The sequence below is a fragment of the Heterocephalus glaber genome, unplaced genomic scaffold (genome assembly GCF_053883595.1).
Source record: "Heterocephalus glaber isolate CG9 unplaced genomic scaffold, H.glaber_assembly_v1.0 deba00000122, whole genome shotgun sequence".
Taxonomy (NCBI): domain Eukaryota; kingdom Metazoa; phylum Chordata; class Mammalia; order Rodentia; family Bathyergidae; genus Heterocephalus; species Heterocephalus glaber.
Window position 1 is genome coordinate 78745142 of NW_028258138.1, and position 16887 is coordinate 78762028.

The following is a 16887-nucleotide window of genomic DNA, read 5'->3' on the forward strand; positions in this document are numbered from 1 at the left end:
CAGATTCGCTATGAACGACCCGAACATCCCGCAGGCTACGTACGGCGCCCGCGGCCTCCAGCACCCCAGTTCTGGGAAGGCGCTACCGAGCCCCGCGGGGTGTCCGGGGCCTTTCCAGGTCCCCCAAAATGGCCTCTCGAGCCTCAGCGGGCCGACGAGGGCCGTGGCGAAAGTGCAGCTTTGCGCGCCTGGACGCCGCGTTTACTCTGCGCAGTCGCCGTCGCCACCGTCGCCTCCGCCGCCAGTGCCACTGCCTTTGCCGTCCCGTGTCTTCCCCTTCTGTCCCCTGCTGCCTCCGGGAGCCTCCTTTGTTCCCGCTGCGAAAGTCCAAGGCCAGGCCACTAGAAGCTTGCAGGACGGACCGGGGCTTACCGGACCAGGACGCTGGGGCGCCGGCGGGACCGAGGCGGCGGGGTCAGCGCGGGAATCAGGGGCCGGGCAGGCGCGAGACGGCCGGGCGAAGAGGCGAACCCTGCGGCCCCCGGATCGGGGTCCCCTACCGGCCCGTCTTTCCCGCCGGCCTCCCCAGGGGGGTTGCGGCCCCGGCGGGCGCCCCAGCAATGAGCCCAGACTCGAGGTGGCCGGTGAGTGCGGTCCTGGGTCGGGCGGCGGGACGGGGCGGCGGGCGCTGCAGCCCGGGAACTGACAGCGCGTTGGCCCTGCCGCCAGATCCTCCGGGCTGCCTGGGCCAGTGGCAGGAGGGGGCCTTGCTTAACTTGCTCCCCTTTGACAAAGGGGAAACCCTGCGGCATCTGGGAGGGAAGGCAGCCGGCCCCGACCCGGGCGCCCCGCCCTCCACTTCCTCCAGCCGAGGGAGCTGGGGGCAGAGGCACCTGGCCCACCCCCGGGCCCCGGCGCTCCCCGAGGGCTTTCAGATCTAAGTTGTGGTCTCTTTCCTGTGCCTGCGCTACCCGGTCCCGGCGGGACATTGCTTTGGGCGCGCTGCCACTTGGGGAGCCAGGGCAGCAGAGCCAGAGCCGTTCCCCTGGGACCCTGCTTGGAGCGAGAAGAGGTTGTTTGTATCTCTGGTTGGTTTGTGTTGAAAGACACGACCGCAGGTAGGAAGTAGGAGGGAGCTGGCTTGAACGTGTAGCTCTTCCTTTGTGGAAGCCTGTGGCTGCTGACAGGGGCTGGAGCAGCTCACTTGCTCAGTTAAGCTTCAGGTGAAGAGAGGCCTGGTGGGCTGGGTCAGTGTTTATCCTGGAAAGTAGAGTGGTTTTGCCTGGGGTAGTGCTAAGCCCCTCGCTGAATTGTTGAACTCAACTAGGCCAAGAGAAATTGGGACAGTCTCTGTCCAAGCTGGCGACCTGGGGTTTGGTGCCATCTGCCCTCTCCACTCACCCAGGAAGATTGGGAAGGGGGAAGGGCTGGGCCCTGAGGACCAGCCTGGAGCTGAGCATGCCTAGTTTGTCCTGTTCCTCTTTGTACCTGTAGGACCTGGCACTTCCTTGGCACTCAGTTAATGTTGCAAGAATGGGCGAATGAGCAACTTAAATGCTGCTGTCCCTGAATAAATGACCTCCGCTTTCACTTAGCTCTACAACATACACTCAAGCCAGGGCCAGGATGAGGATCCCCATTAAGACCTCAGAAATGAGCTAATTCTGTAGTGCACTAACTTCTGTTGGAGTACAGGGCTAACTCATTGGCCATCCATTCCAGCTTCTGCCTGGGCTATAAGCCTTCCGTCTCTGAACTCCAAATCTGTTGATTACTTCATTCAGCTTTTCATTCATTTGCCAAAAATAGTGTCCAATGCATGCATATAGAAGTGGGCAGGCTCAGGTGTATGTGATAGGTCTCAGTCTAGTGAGAGGAGATAACTTGCATTGTGTTAAGTGTCATGCTGGAGATGAGAATGGAATGATATGGAAAAACGGCTCCCCACAGGAGAGTCAAAGAAGTCATAATAGATGTGACATCTGAATTGGGTTTTGAAGAATGATTAGTGACCCACCAATTGGAGAGAATGGAGGGCATTCCTAATAGAGGCTATCTTACAACTCGAGAGGCGGTAACATTCAGGGGTTTGCAGGTTGCTTTGTGTAGATAGAGCTATAACTGGTGAAGCGCCTAGAAAAGAAAACTAGGGCCAGACAGTGAGAGCATTGTCATCACAGAGAACTTGGATATTATCCTAAAGTAAGTGGGGAGCATCAGGAGGCTTTTGTTCAAGAAACTAATGTGATCATTGCTACTTAGTAGAAAGGTCAGACTGGCCGAATTTTGTGAGATTGGACTAAAGGAGAGGAGACATAGGGCAGGATGACTAGGCAGGAGGACTGAGGCCTCAGACAATGCCCATGGTGGAGATAGACTTTGGAGATGCTAGAAAGGTGGCCTGGCCAGGACCTGGTGACCGCTGGGGGCAAAGACTGGAGAGAGTTCGTCTCTGATGTGGGTGGGCAGAAACTCTTCACTGAAGCTTGTGCTAACTGATCTCTGTATTCCAGATGTGACAGCATGGGGGTGGACTTCGATGTGAAGACTTTCTGCCACAACTTGCGGGCAACTAAGCCACCATACGAGTGCCCTGTGGAGACCTGTCGAAAGGTGTACAAGAGTTACAGTGGTATTGAATACCACCTGTACCACTATGACCACGACAACCCGCCACCCCCACAGCAGACTCCACTCCGAAAGCACAAGAAGAAGGGGCGCCAGTCACGCCCAGCCAACAAGCAGTCACCCAGCCCTTCAGAGGTCTCACAGTCACCGGGCCGTGAGGTGATGAGTTACGCACAGGCTCAGCGCATGGTGGAGGTGGACCTGCACGGCCGTGTCCACCGCATCAGCATCTTTGACAACCTGGATGTGGTGTCAGAGGATGAGGAAGCTCCTGAGGAGGCCCCTGAGAATGGCAGCAACAAGGAGAACACAGAGACACCGGCTGCAATCCCCAAGTCAGGCAAGCATAAGAACAAGGAGAAGCGCAAGGATTCCAACCATCACCACCACCATAATGCTTCCGCAAGTGCCACGCCCAAACTGCCAGAGGTGGTGTACCGGGAGCTGGAACAAGACACTCCTGATGCCCCACCCCGGCCTACTTCCTATTACCGGTAAGGCCTCCTCTACCTCTCACCTCTGGAAAACTGGCCAAGCAGGGCTCAGCACCCAGAGAGCATGACAGGTAGCTAGGAGAATGTCAGGGACAAAGGACAAAAGAATAATCTTGGTTTTGTCAGGTAGCGAGAGGAAGTGAATCTCTGCTAGTGATGGTACTTACTCTGCACTGCCGCAGGCTAGCCCTGATTGAGTGTTTTCTAGCCACTCCCTCACTCTCACTGTTCTAGGGTAGGTATTGTTCTCATTTCACAGATGAAGAGCTCAGGGTCCAGAAAATGTGATGGACTTATCAAAAGTCACCCAGCTGGGCTGGGGATTTAGCTCAGTGCTTCTGCCACCTGCCTTGAAAGTGCAAGGTCCTGAGTTTGATCCCTGGTACCAAAAAAAAAAAAGTCACACAGCAGTAAGGAGCTGAGCTAGGATTCAAACCCAGGTCTCTCTGACTCCAAAGCTGCACTGTATTTCCCTGTACCAGAAGATCTTGTTTCTAATTCCTGACCTCCACTCCTTCACTGGCTGAACTTAGTGACACACCCAGCTTCTGGTGTCCTGGAGACCCTGTCTTAAAGCAGGCACAATATTCTTCTGCCCACTTACAGGTAAAAGACTAGTTACTGATTTCATAAGGTCCTAAAGGCAGTTTGTAAATCTGTATAGAGATTTTTTTTCCCACTATCTGTTCTGTGATTGTCACCATCCTTTAGCATCCTAAGCAGCATTTCCACTGCCTATGCTTTGGACTTCTCCAACGGGCCTTTTACTTATCTCATTTGTTTCTTTGTACTCTATTTCTTACCAAAGTTAGTTACAGTGGCCTCTCTTGAAGTCACAGGCATAAGACTACATTTTTTTTTTTTGGTACCAGGGATTGAACTTGGGTCCTTGTGCTTGCAAGGCAGACGGTGGCACCACTGAGCTAAATCTCTGGCCCAAGACTACATTTTTATAACCTGAGGAAAATGACAAAGTTGGGGAAGTGTGGTGGTGAAACGCAGAAATTCTAGGCCAAGGATGATACAGAAACCCATGTAAAACCCAGAGGCCTGGCCTTCAAGCAAAGAGGGGATTCTAGTTAAGGGGCATTTTTTGTTGTCATTGAATCAGCCTGATCAAAGACTTTTCATAAAGGTTTTCATATGAAAAGCAGTTTTTACAAAAGTAAAGTCCATACAATCTTATATTAAAATCTCAGTTCTTGGGGCCAGGGATTTAGCTCAGTGGTGCTGACGCCTGTCTTGCAAGCGCTAGGTCCTGAGTTCAAACCCCGGCACCAAAAAAATAAATAAATAAATAAAACAAAATCTCAGTTCTTTTTTTTTTCCTTTAAGTTTACTTGTGCATTTTAGGTATACAATACAGTTACATTCATCATTGGGATCTTGTACCATTACATGATGTATCTTGGTTCTTATTTTTTCCCCATTCCCCTGCCCTTCCTTCAAAATCTCACTTCTTAAGAGCTAATTTTTGGAGACACAAGTGATAAGGCCCAGTATGTCACTTCCCTTCTCCTGTCTTGAGTTTTAGTTCATCTCTCTCCTCCTGTCCATTCTTTCATCTGCTCAGCCCAGTTGCATTGACTTTACCTCTGGTTATTGCCAGTCTGTTTCCATTTCTGTTAGCACTGACTACTGTTCCTCTCACCTCTAAAACACAGGCCCCTTTTTAGGCCTCCCTCCCTCCTAGTGCCTCTTCAGCTCTACTGCTAGGCAGTCCAGCCTGGTCCTGCCCAGCCCTGCTCATTCAGCTCCTGTTCTTCCTCCCTCAACCTGAGATTTACTCTTTCTTCTTGGAGATTAGATCTGCTCTTCTCTAGGAGAGCAGTTTGCTGCTGGTGCATTCCAGTCAGCTATGAGGTATGTTGAGCATAATCACCATTGTTAGCAAAGGTGCCCAAGCTTTGGAAGAGATTTACTTTCTTCATAAATTTCAGAAGCACTGAGACCATCCTTCTAGTACAACACTGTCTCTTGCTCGGTTCTCATGTGCTTCCGTGAGGGTGAGGTAGAGAGTGGTGTGTCAGCTGGTAAGCCAGAATTGTACATGACACACAGCCTACCTTCTCTGTGCCACGCCAAGAAGCTGGAAGCCTGTGGGAGTGCGTTATGTGCCACCACAGAATGTCATGTGTGTTGTGGCAGAGGAAAAGGTGAGACCAGGCATTCAAGAGAGCTGGTACAAGGCCTGGAAGCATCCAGATGGTTCACACCAGCCCTGAATCATACCTTTGTTCAGAGAGTGAAGGTTGCAGGCACGCTGGGGAAGAGATAAAGGATGAATGAAGGGGAAAACTACTGCCTATAGACAGTCTCTTCCCTGCCACTCCTGAAATGTCTTTCAAATCCGCAACACGGAGCACTGTTTCTGAGTGGTGAATTGGACATGAGCCTTCATCCTCATGCTGTAGTAGAAGAGTTAGATGCATAAGCAAGGTCAGCTAGGGCTGTAGAAAGGCTGGTAATAAAGTTAACATGTCCTGAGTACTTGATCTGTGCCAAACCCTGCTCCTGGAACCTACCTATATTAACTCATTCCCCGCTCACCATAGCAGTACATGAATAGGTTCAAATTAGCATTGCCACTTTTCTGAAGAGGAAAACAAAGCCTTGAGGACTTAGCTTACTTCATCACCCACTGTCGCATAGGCCCAGATGGTGTAGCTGCAGAGCCTGTTTGCAGCTGGCCTGTTCAAAGCCCATTTCTCATGTAGAGAGAAGAGAGTAGAAATGGGCTATAACATTTTGTAGGGACACAGTAGTGTGCCACTTGATTTACAACATTCTTTTTTGTGGTTCTAGGGTTTGAACCCTGGCCCTTCACAATAAGCTACATCCTCAACTTTTTTTTTTTCCTTTTTTTTTTTTTTTTAAACTTATTTTTTTGAGACAAGGTCTTACTAAGTTGCCCAAGCTGGACTCAAACTTGCAGTCCTCCTTCCTCGGCCTCCCAAAGTGCCACCCTACCTGGCAGCACATTCATTTTTGTAATCCTGACAGCATTTTTGTGAGTAGATAGTATTCTCATTCTATCATCAGTAAAACTGAGGTTCATAGAAGAGGAGAGATATCCTAAAGGTCACAGAGTGGCAGGGGCAGGATTTAAATCCAGATGCGTCAGAAGCTGAAGCCCTGTTCTTTCCACTGTACCCTTCAGTTTACAGTGCCAGAAGCCAGGATACCTAGAGCATGGTGAGGGTGAGAGGTACATGCTCCAGTTCCCAGGTACCTGGCCCAGCCCTCTGCTCAGGCTTGCTGGCCTAGTCAGTATGTGGGGAACAGGTGGAGTCCTGGGGTTGGAGGCTGGATGACAGCTCTGCCATTCCCATGTTGTGTGACCTGCCTGTGGTTAATTAACTCCTCAAAGCTCCAGTTTCTTCATTTCAAATCAAAGGTGTAGGGCCAGGGATTTAGCTCAGTGCTTCCACTGCCTGCCTCAAAAGTGCAAAGACCCGAGTTCGATCCTCAGTACCAAAAAACGAACAAAGAAACAAAACAAAGTGTAGAAACACAGACCCTGTGGCTGTGGTGAGCATAAATGTAGTGACTTAGTGTGAAGCCCAGCTCGCAGTAAGTGAGCCTGAATCCACGGTAAAGCCAGGGACTATGCCAAGTTACTACATTTGTTCGTAGCTGTTTTTTGTTATCTCCCAAGGCTGTCCAGAGAGCAGACATAGCACCTAGGTTCTGATGCTGGCAGCCACAGAGAGAAGACCTATGGCAGTTTTCTTGGACATCCTGTCACCCTGTACTGAAACATACTTTCCGGGCTGAGGTTGTAGCTCATGCTGGATCACTTGCCTGGCATGTGCGGGGCCCCTACTGTGTGCCACTTGGTTTAGGACATTCTTTTTTGGTGGTACTGGGGACTGAACTCAGGACCTTCACACTGAGCTCTACAGTATGGGGGTGGTTTCCAAGGACTGTCCTTCCCCAGCTCCTTGCTCCATCGCCCAGACTACAATAGCAGGTCCCAGCTGCCCCAGCCCTCCTCTCTTTAGGAATCTGGCTGAGCCTCTATCCTTCACAGAAGGCAGTATTATGTGTCACCTAGGATGCAAGCTTTGGAGACAGGCCTGCATTCATACCCTAGCTGTGCCATGTCTCAAGCAAGCTCAGGCCAGCATGGTGACTTCCCAAGCCTTAGGTCTCTTTCTGCAAACAGGAATGAGTGTATTGTCTATGGTACCTGGGTCAAGTGGGGCCAGAGTGAGGTGCCAAGTGTCAGGTACAAGTGTAGAGTAAGTGCTTGGTGGCATCCTCAACTCCTGCCCGTGAGGGAGGGAAGTCTCATCCTTGGGCTGCTGAGCTGCCTTTGTGCGCTGCAGGTACATCGAGAAGTCTGCGGAAGAGCTGGATGAGGAAGTGGAGTATGACATGGACGAGGAGGATTATATCTGGCTGGATATCATGAATGAGCGGCGGAAGACGGAGGGCGTGAGTCCCATCCCACAGGAGATCTTCGAGTACCTGATGGACCGGCTGGAGAAGGAATCGTACTTTGAGAGTCACAACAAAGGCGACCCCAATGCCCTGGTAGACGAGGATGCAGTGTGTTGCATCTGCAATGATGGCGAGTGCCAGAACAGCAATGTCATCCTCTTTTGTGATATGTGCAACCTGGCCGTGCACCAGGAGTGCTATGGTGTCCCCTACATCCCTGAGGGCCAGTGGCTGTGCCGCCGCTGCCTGCAGTCACCTTCCCGTGCAGTGGACTGTGCCCTGTGCCCCAACAAGGGTGGTGCCTTCAAGCAGACAGATGACGGGCGCTGGGCCCACGTGGTGTGTGCCCTGTGGATCCCTGAGGTCTGCTTTGCCAACACGGTCTTCCTAGAGCCTATTGACAGCATCGAGCACATCCCACCAGCTCGCTGGAAGCTCACCTGCTACATTTGCAAACAGCGTGGCTCAGGGGCCTGCATCCAGTGCCACAAAGCCAACTGCTACACAGCCTTCCATGTCACATGTGCCCAGCAGGCTGGCCTGTACATGAAAATGGAGCCTGTGCGGGAGACAGGTGCCAATGGCACCTCCTTCAGCGTCCGAAAGACAGCCTACTGTGATATCCACACACCCCCAGGTTCTGCACGCCGCCTACCTGCCCTGTCCCACAGTGAGGGTGAAGAGGAGGAGGAGGAGGAGGAGGAAGAGGGTAAGGGCTGGAGTTCAGAGAAGGTCAAGAAGGCCAAGGCCAAGTCCCGTATCAAGATGAAGAAAGCACGGAAGATCTTGGCAGAGAAGCGGGCAGCAGCACCTGTAGTGTCGGTGCCCTGCATCCCGCCACACAGGTGAGTAGGGAGCAGGTGGGGGCTACTCAGCTCTGCTGGGGAGGAATTGACAGCCCCTGAGTGGAGTGGCAGGGCTAGCTTACCTTATGCAGTGAGGAACTGCATAGAAGTAAGATAAATTCTAAAAGATTTTATCATTAACAAGTCACCTGACTCTTAATACATTAGGAGCCAATAAACCTTTACCTGGCAGATCTGACAGGTGTTTGAAACCACCCTTACATTGATAGTAGGGTTTGTTTAATTAGGAAGAGGAGGAACAACCACAATGGAAAAAAACAGTCTGACCGTGAAGAAAGAAAGAAAAGTAGGGAAAGGAAGGCCCATGAGGCTGGGGGAGAGCGCAGTGGTAGAATGTGCTCTTAGCATGCGTGAGGGGCCCCAGGTTCCTCTCTAGCACCAGCTGCAACGACAGAAAAGTCACAGAGTGAGAGCTGCTGCTCCTGGGCTGCGACCTGCAGTTATCTTTAACTCTTCTGTTATTTAGTTGATCCACCATAGATTTCTGTTGTGCAGTTGTAATTTGTCTTCGTTTAATCATAGCCAGGTAGCCAAGAAGTGATACGTGCTTTATCTTGAAACCTTCCAACACTCTGAGAGGGAATCTCAGGGCTGGACAGTCCTCTGGGCTACCCTGACTCCTGCAGTCTTGGAAGTCGAACTGCCTGACCACTGGTGGAGTTGCTTGATGTTTGGGCTTGGTGCCTGTCTGCTACAGTGCCACTGATGGCGCCAGTCATTGTTCTTTGTCTTGACCCTGTGTCTCAGGCCTTTTCCACAGGAGCGTGATCTCTGTTCACCCCCAGTCAGGAACTCTACTGGCCAGAGCCCCTTTTCTTAAGAGAATTGGGACCCACCAAGTATTCTCTTTGTGCCCTGGCCCTAGGCTCAGTAAAATCACCAACCGCCTGACCATCCAGCGGAAGAGCCAGTTCATGCAGAGGTTGCACAGCTACTGGACACTGAAGAGGCAGTCACGGAATGGGGTCCCATTGCTGCGTCGCCTACAGACACACCTCCAGTCCCAGAGGAACTGTGACCAAGTTGGGGTACCGTGTCCAATACCCTGTGGGCTGTGGGAACTAGTTTCTCTGTCAGAGAGCTCAGACTGTTTCCTCCTTTACGCTGGCCCTCCCACAGGCCCAGGAGGAAATCTCTATGAATTATCAATGCAACAGAAAGGCACCATTCCTGAGTTCGTTTATTCATTTCACAAACACAATGCGCATTTATTTACTTTGTGCCAGGCCCTAGGGACATACAAATTGAGGGGCTACCAATAAATGATTATTACCCTCTTTTGGTGCCACAACTTGCATGGCTGAAGGGTTCACAGAGTGAGAACAACAGCAACAAAAAACGACAGAGATTAAGAAAGACAGACAAAGAGATATGATAAAGTATAGGTGGGGCCAGATGGGGCTCTTAACTCCTGATGAGAGGAAAAAACCACCAAGCAAATGGCTGCATGTTTATTTATAGTGGTAGAGTTAGGGGAAGTGCAGGGGAAGGTAAAAGGGGCTGGTCTGTACCTGGAGCTAAGGTCTACAGGACATCATGTTTGATGTTTCTCTGGTGAATGGGTTGGGAGGAAGACAGTCCTCTTCTCGGCCAGGCCTTGCTCCCCCAAACCCTCTTGTCACCTCTTCTCCTGTGGGGCCCTGCCTCATCCTCAGGAGGAGGCAAGTTAGGCCTGGCAATAGTGATCTACAGCACATCGCTCCCAGCACTTTGGCTTCAGCTGCCTTTCACCCAGGGTTCTTGGGCTCCCCCCTCACTGTTGGTTTTATCCTCGGCTCTCTCATCACCTCCTGATCCTCCTTTGCCTCTACAGAGAGATTCAGAGGATAAGAACTGGGCCCTTAAAGAACAGCTCAAGTCATGGCAGCGGCTCCGACATGACCTGGAGCGAGCTCGGCTGTTGGTAGAACTGATCCGCAAGCGGGAGAAGCTCAAAAGGGAGACGGTGAGTCCTCCTGGAATAAGCCAGGCTTATTCCTCAGAGGAGAAGGAACAGTAGGCACGCCCTAGCCAGGAATCCACAGGCCCCATGCTGGAGTCCTGTCTTCCTGCACTCAGTGTACACTTGGCCCAGGGAGGCCCAGTGTCACAGGAGACATAAACAGAACCCTGACTTAGCAACCCAGTAGCTCATGCTTGGAGCTCAAGGATGGGGAAGCCTTTCCTGGCTGGGGCCTTGGAGAAGATGGGCCTGAGTAGGCACCCCCGGCTGTGAGAGCAGGAAGGATGACTAGCTCCCAGGCTGGCTGGGACTGTCTCCTGGACCTGTGTGCCAGGGGACTGGCCGGGGCCAGCTGATCAGCCCTTTCCATGTCAGATCAAGGTCCAGCAGATAGCCATGGAGATGCAGCTGACACCTTTCCTCATCCTCCTTCGCAAAACCTTGGAGCAGCTCCAAGAGAAGGACACGGGCAACATCTTCAGCGAGCCGGTCCCTCTGTCTGAGGTAACCGAATTGGACGAAGTAAGAATCCCTTCCCCTCACTCCTTCTTTCTGTTCTTCTCCCAGTTGGACCCCTGCTGCAGGTCTGGGCCAGGGACTGTCTGGGGACCCCGTGCAGAGAGGCTGATGGCTCTAAGGAGGACAGACTAAAGACACATGTCCCCCAGACTGTGTTGTCCATGTCATACACCAAGGGCCCAGAAGGGGAGGCAATCTCCACTCCTCCCCAGAGGCAGGGACTGAGTCTGCCCAGTGAATAACCCAGGGAAGGAAGACACTTTGGGTGTGCTGAACCCTAGAATGGAGACTTTAGAAGTCTCAGCACCTAAAGAAGCCCTAGGTCCTGACTGGCAGACTCTTTATCTCTAAAGAGTACAAAATGAGAGGCCTAAGGGCCTGGGAATTTAGCTCAGTGGCACTGCGCCTGCCTCGCAAGCACAAGCTCCTGAGTTTGATCCTCGGTACCAAAAAAAAAAAAAAAGAGAGAGACCTAAGACAGCTGCCTTCTTAAAAGGTGGTGGTTTCCCAGAGGATTCTTCTAGACATTGTCTCACTGAATCCTCCCATGACTTTACAAGGTAGATTTGCCTGTATTTCCGTAGTCGTTTTCCAGGAGAGCAAAAGTAGGCCCAGAGAGGTTCAGTGACTTGCCAAGGTCACACAGCTTGACTGTTAAGTCAGATTAGATCCAACTTTCCTTTTCCTTGTGCTACATGCCTGCCTCTGACTGGTGGGAGGAGGTTGCTGGGTGCATCTCAGGGGGTGTTTATTAGCAACAGGATTTGGGGAATGAGAACATGGCTCCACTTAGACATCCCTACCCTGCTCTCCCAGGTACCTGACTACCTGGACCACATCAAAAAGCCCATGGACTTTTTCACCATGAAGCAGAACTTGGAGGCTTACCGCTACTTGAACTTTGATGATTTTGAGGAGGACTTCAACCTCATCATCAGCAACTGCCTCAAGTATAATGCCAAGGACACCATCTTCTACAGGGCAGCAGTACGGCTCCGTGAGCAGGGTGGTGCTGTGCTCCGTCAGGCCCGGCGCCAGGCAGAAAAAATGGGCATTGACTTTGAGACGGGCATGCATATCCCCCACAACTTGCCTGGAGATGAGGCCCCACACCACACTGAAGCTGGTGGGTGATAAGTCCTACACGCTCAAAGCCCAATCCCAGGAGCTTCCGGAAGTCCCCTCCTAAGCACAGGCAGTGTAGGCAGAAAGCAAGCTAGACTGAGCAATGGCAAGCTGTCCCCAGGGCTGCTGCCCAGGAAGCCAGCCTGGGCTAGTGAATAGCACGCCCTGCATTCCGCATCCTGGTGCTGCTCTTGTACAGCAGTTTCCTGGAGAAGCCAGGGTGGGAAGAGGGGACTTCTTGCTGCCTGCCGAGGTTCCAGGGTCCCAGTGGGCTGCCCTGAGTCTGACCTGTTCCCCTCAACCCTCCCCCTGGCAGTAGAGGAAGAGCGGCTGCTCCTTCTGGAGAACCAGAAGCACTTGCCAGTGGAGGAACAGCTGAAGCTGTTGCTGGAACGGCTGGATGAAGTCAATGCCAGCAAGCAGAGTGTGGGCCGTTCACGGCGTGTGAAAATGATCAAGAAAGAGATGACAGCATTGCGGCGGAAGCTTGCCCACCAGCGGGAGACTGGACGGGATGGGCCTGAGCGGCACGGCCCCTCCAGCAGGGGCAGTCTGACACCCCACCCAGCAGCCTGTGACAAGGATGGGCAGACTGACAGTGCCGCGGAGGAGAGCAGCAGCCAGGAGACAAGTAAAGGTCTGAGCCCCATAGCAGGTGGACCCAAAAGCAAGTCACACTTGGGCTCAGCAGCACATACTTAGCCCCTGCTGTTCCCAGGCAGAGGTCTCTGCACAGCTAGCTGCAGTCTCTCTCTTGTGTCGCACTTGGGGGCTGGCCTCTTAGCTGCCTGTCTGGTACTTGTGTGAGTCAGTGTTCCAAATCTCATGGCCCCACATCCTCTCCCCACTTCTAGCTGGAGTAACTGACCCTGGACATCTATTCTTCTCACTTCAGGCCCCTCACCAACTCTCCTTCTCTCTTTCTCTGCTCCAGGCCTGGGTCCCAACATGTCCTCAACCCCCGCACATGAGGTGGGCAGGAGAACCTCAGTTCTGTTCTCCAAAAAGAACCCGAAGACAGCTGGACCGCCCAAGAGGCCGGGCCGGCCCCCCAAAAACCGGGAGAGCCAGATGACCCCCAGCCACGGAGGCAGTCCTGTGGGGCCCCCCCAGCTCCCCATCATGGGCTCCCTGCGTCAGCGCAAGCGGGGTAGGAGCCCCCAGCCCAGTTCGAGCTCAGAAAGCGACAGTGATAAGTCCACAGAAGACCCCCCAATGGGTGAGCCTTACCATCATCACCCAGTCCCCAGACAAAGCGCAGCACTGCCATGCTTCCCGGCATGCCCTGCTGTCCCTCCCTTTTCCCATGAAAGGTAGAGCTAGAAGGGCCCTTAGGAACCCTTTCATCCCCATCATCTCATTGTGTGGTCGGGAAGATGGAGGTCCAGAGACACTGGGACCAGCCAGAGTCCCGTCAGGGCCTCCTCCATTGTCTCACTTTACCTCTTCTCTTCTCATCTTCTCAGGGACCTCCTGCCCTTAAGTCGTTTGTGTCCTGAGGCCAGTAACTGCCAGAGAAGCAAGGGGCAGGGTGGGGCTGTGGCCTGCTGTGGTAGTCACTGCCCAGAGCTAGCTCTGCTGGCCAAATGTGTAGGAATTTTGCAGCCCAGAAGCAGAACTCAAGCTCTAAATCCCTCTTGGCCCCATGCTAGATCTGATCTCCATCTTCCTGACCGGTTCCTTCCCTCCTCCCCTCCCCCCTACCAAGACTTACCAGCCAATGGCTTCAGCAGTGGAAACCAGCCAGTGAAGAAGAGTTTCCTGGTATACCGAAATGACTGTAGCCTTCCCCGGAGCAGCTCCGACTCCGAGTCCAGCAGCAGCAGCAGCAGCAGTGCTGCCTCAGACCGCACCAGGTACCAGCCCTCTAGATTGAAGCCTTGCTTTCAGGGATGCCTTCAGGCCCTTCTGGCTTGGCTCTTGGAAGTCAGGTGGCTACCATTGCAGCCTATTGCAAAATTAATAGCTTAGATCAGTGCGGCCATGACAGAACCATCCAGGATTTAGAACAGTATGCTTTGGTACCTTGTACCCTGGATTTGACCTCCCAACATACTGTGGCCAGAATGGTGAATTTAAAAATAGGAATCCAGGGCCAAGGATTTAGCTCAGTGGTACTGTGCCTACCTTCCAAGCACAAGGTTCTAAGTTCGATTCCCGGTACTGAAAAAGGAATCCAGGGGCCAGGGGTGTAGCTTAGTGGTGCCACTCCTGCCTGGCAAGCACAAGGTCCTGAGTTTAATACCCAGTACCAAAAAAGAAAAAACAACAACAACAAAAACCACAAAAAAAATAAGTATCCAGATAGGCCACATAAAATTCCCAGTCTCTGTATTCTCTTTAACATCAGAGGCTGTAGCAAGTCTGGTCTTTATACAGGGCCCTCACCCCTCAGTCTTGCCCATCTTAGTCAGATCTCCAGCCTAGCCCCTGCAAGTGTGAGTCTAAAATTCTTCTTATCCTCTCTGCTTTGCAAAAGCCTAGACCTTGGGCCTAAAGAAGGGAATACCTACCATGCCATTTCCCATTTCTTCCCTCCCTTTGAACCAAGATCTCCCCTTTTGCCCCCAGCACAACACCCTCAAAACAAGGCCGGGGTAAGCCCTCCTTCTCGCGGAGCACCTTCCCAGAGGACAGCAGTGAAGATACCTCAGGCACTGAGAATGAGGCCTACTCCGTGGGCACTGGCCGCGGCGTGGGCCACAGCAGTAAGTACCCTCACCGAAAGCCAGGGATGCTGCAGACCCAGTGTCAGGGCCTTGCCAGCCCCCCAGCTGCTGACCCACCCACTTTGTCTCTCTCCTGTGAAGTGGTGAGGAAGAGTCTGGGCCGAGGAGCTGGCTGGCTGTCAGAGGACGAGGACTCTCCCTTGGATGCTCTGGACCTCGTGTGGGCCAAATGCCGAGGGTACCCGTCATACCCAGCTCTGGTAGGCTTCTGCCTCTGCTCCCCTGCTTTTCCTTCCCAACCCCAGACTCAGACCCACAGCAGACTCCCTGCTCCCTGCTGAGCTGTGATACACAGGCTTCCTCAGGAGACAGACTCCAGGCAGGTGCAGCCTCATTGTACCCCTCACAGGCCACTGTCAAGTCTCTGTCCTGCCCTTCCCCTTCAGCTCAGCTATAATACAGCACAGGAAGAAACCAGGGGCCAGCAGTGGAACCCTAGCTAGCATGCTAGCTTAGCTTTCCCCACTTGGATGTAGTCCCCAAACTCTTGGGTGGGTACACATTGGAAGAGTGAACTGAACCAAATTGGATTCATATTGCACCCTCAGATCATTGATCCAAAGATGCCCCGAGAAGGTATGTTTCACCATGGCGTTCCCATCCCTGTGCCCCCACTGGAGGTGCTGAAACTCGGGGAGCAAATGACCCAGGAAGCCCGAGAGCATCTCTACCTCGTTCTCTTCTTTGACAACAAACGAACCTGGTAAGGAAAGAGGGGAACCCTTGGTATGACTCACAGCCACAGATACAACCCTGTGTGGTATGGGGGACTGCCAGGAAACTCCAGTAGACAGATGAGGTTATCACAGATCAGCAGGGGAAGGACTTTAAGCAAAGCTTTCACACAAGGGTTATTTTTTTTTTTTTTTTTTTGGTACCAGGCATTAAACTCTGGTCCTTGTGCATATGCAGCAGGCAGTGAAACCACTGAGCTAAATCCCCAGCCCACACAAGGGTTATTTTGACCCTAAGTCTGACATACTGAGTGGGTAGTAGCTGACAAACAGCTGTAGCTGGAAACCAAAAGACCATCAGTAGGGCTGGGGATTTAGCTCATTGGTTCCGCCACCTGCCTTGGAAGCGGAAGGTCCTGAGTTCAATCCCTAGTACCAAAAAAAAAAGAGTAGGGTTTTGCTATATAGTTCAGACTGGCCTTAAACTCACTCTGTAGCCCAAGGTATCCTTAACCTCTCAGTGATCCTCCTGCCTCACCCTCTTGAGTGCTGGGATTATAGGTATGTGCCACCACACCAGCTCAGGAGGTATTTTTGAATGAATGGAGTGAGGAAGGATGGTGCGTATTCTCCTGAGATGATTGATCTTTACTTTGTCCTCTAGGCAGTGGCTGCCCAGGACTAAGCTGGTCCCTTTGGGTGTGAACCAGGACCTTGACAAAGAGAAGATGCTGGAGGGCCGAAAGTCCAACATCCGCAAATCAGTACAGATTGCCTACCACAGGGCACTGCAGCACCGCAGCAAGGTGCAGGGTGAGCAGAGCAGTGAGACCAGCGACAGTGACTGATCCTGCCCAGCAAACCCCAGCCTTCAGAGCCCTGTGCCCTCTCCTTCCTGTGCTCACTGTCCTGGCGTGGCACCACACTCTGCACTGACTCATTCCTGGTCTTGGGGCCAGTCTCAGGGGAAGCTGGGTAGGGGAGGTCCCTCCTGCCCTGAGTGCAGCTGGACTGTACAGAACACTCCAAGGACCCATGGCAACTCAGTGCAAGGAGACGGGAGGTCCTGTAGGTCAAAAAGAGCACCAGAAGCCTCATGGCATGATCAGGCAGGGTGGTGGGCCACTGTTAGGACACTGCATAATACAGACCATCCCGCCACTGTTGCCTGCTCATGCCAGGAGACTCCATAACTGCCTAGAGGCCTGAGGCCCCTGCTGGTGGCGAGGGGAGCAGGCATCCGCCCAGCCTAGCAGTGGGACTGATGTCTGTCCAGCCTGGAAATGGGGCACTAGGTGACCCCCTCCCCTGCTACTGTAAATAATGTAATTATCAGAGAATTTAAATTATTCTCATTTGTAATTGCGTTTCCGGGTCGCGCCAGAGTCGTTTGGTACTGAAAAAAAAGATTGGGGCCTGTCCCCACTTTCCTTCTCTCGCGTAGATTCCCCCTACCTTTCAAACTGGTTTGTATTTATTTCAAAGGAAGAAAATATATTGATTCTTAGAAAATAAAACAGTCTA

The 16887-nt window shown here is 52.4% G+C and overlaps 2 protein-coding genes across 8 annotated transcripts in view; one reads left to right on the plus strand and one right to left on the minus strand.

The window, feature by feature from the left end:
- On the plus strand, window positions 1-16880 carry Brpf1 (bromodomain and PHD finger containing 1). Of its 6 annotated transcripts, none has more exons than XM_004835291.3 (14): window positions 2-584; window positions 2454-3062; window positions 7394-8353; window positions 9240-9402; window positions 10188-10319; window positions 10692-10838; window positions 11652-11961; window positions 12277-12597; window positions 12895-13179; window positions 13669-13816; window positions 14532-14668; window positions 14771-14889; window positions 15238-15392; window positions 16028-16880. In XM_004835291.3, exons 2-14 carry the CDS (start codon window positions 2464-2466, stop codon window positions 16209-16211), a joined length of 3660 nt encoding a protein of 1219 aa, XP_004835348.1. In that variant the 5' UTR covers window positions 2-584; window positions 2454-2463; the 3' UTR covers window positions 16212-16880. The 6 variants fall into 6 exon arrangements, with proteins under 6 accessions (XP_087072989.1, XP_021115877.1, XP_004835347.1 ...); XM_004835292.3 differs by having other exon boundaries at window positions 3-584; window positions 10692-10820; XM_087216863.1 differs by having other exon boundaries at window positions 1-584; window positions 14532-14889.
- Window positions 9537-16887, minus strand: part of Camk1 (calcium/calmodulin dependent protein kinase I) — a 25503-nt gene continuing 18152 nt past the window's right edge. For both annotated transcript variants that reach the window (XR_015453407.1, XR_015453406.1), the window contains exons 14-15: window positions 13675-13908; window positions 9537-13468 (exon numbers count right to left, since the gene is read on the minus strand). The gene's annotated coding sequence lies outside the window, so the exon portion shown is untranslated. The remainder of the gene's footprint in view (window positions 13469-13674; window positions 13909-16887) is intronic.

Excerpts from the sequence above, each read along its gene's own strand:
- Brpf1 (XM_087216863.1), top strand. The coding sequence starts at position 2,464 with ATGGGGGTGGACTTCGATGTGAAGACTTTCTGCCACAACTTGCGGGCA. Across the intron at positions 8,354-9,239 it reads CCCTGCATCCCGCCACACAG|GCTCAGTAAAATCACCAACC; the intron begins GTGAGTAGGGAG and ends CCCTGGCCCTAG. Across the intron at positions 9,403-10,187 it reads GGAACTGTGACCAAGTTGGG|AGAGATTCAGAGGATAAGAA; the intron begins GTACCGTGTCCA and ends TTGCCTCTACAG.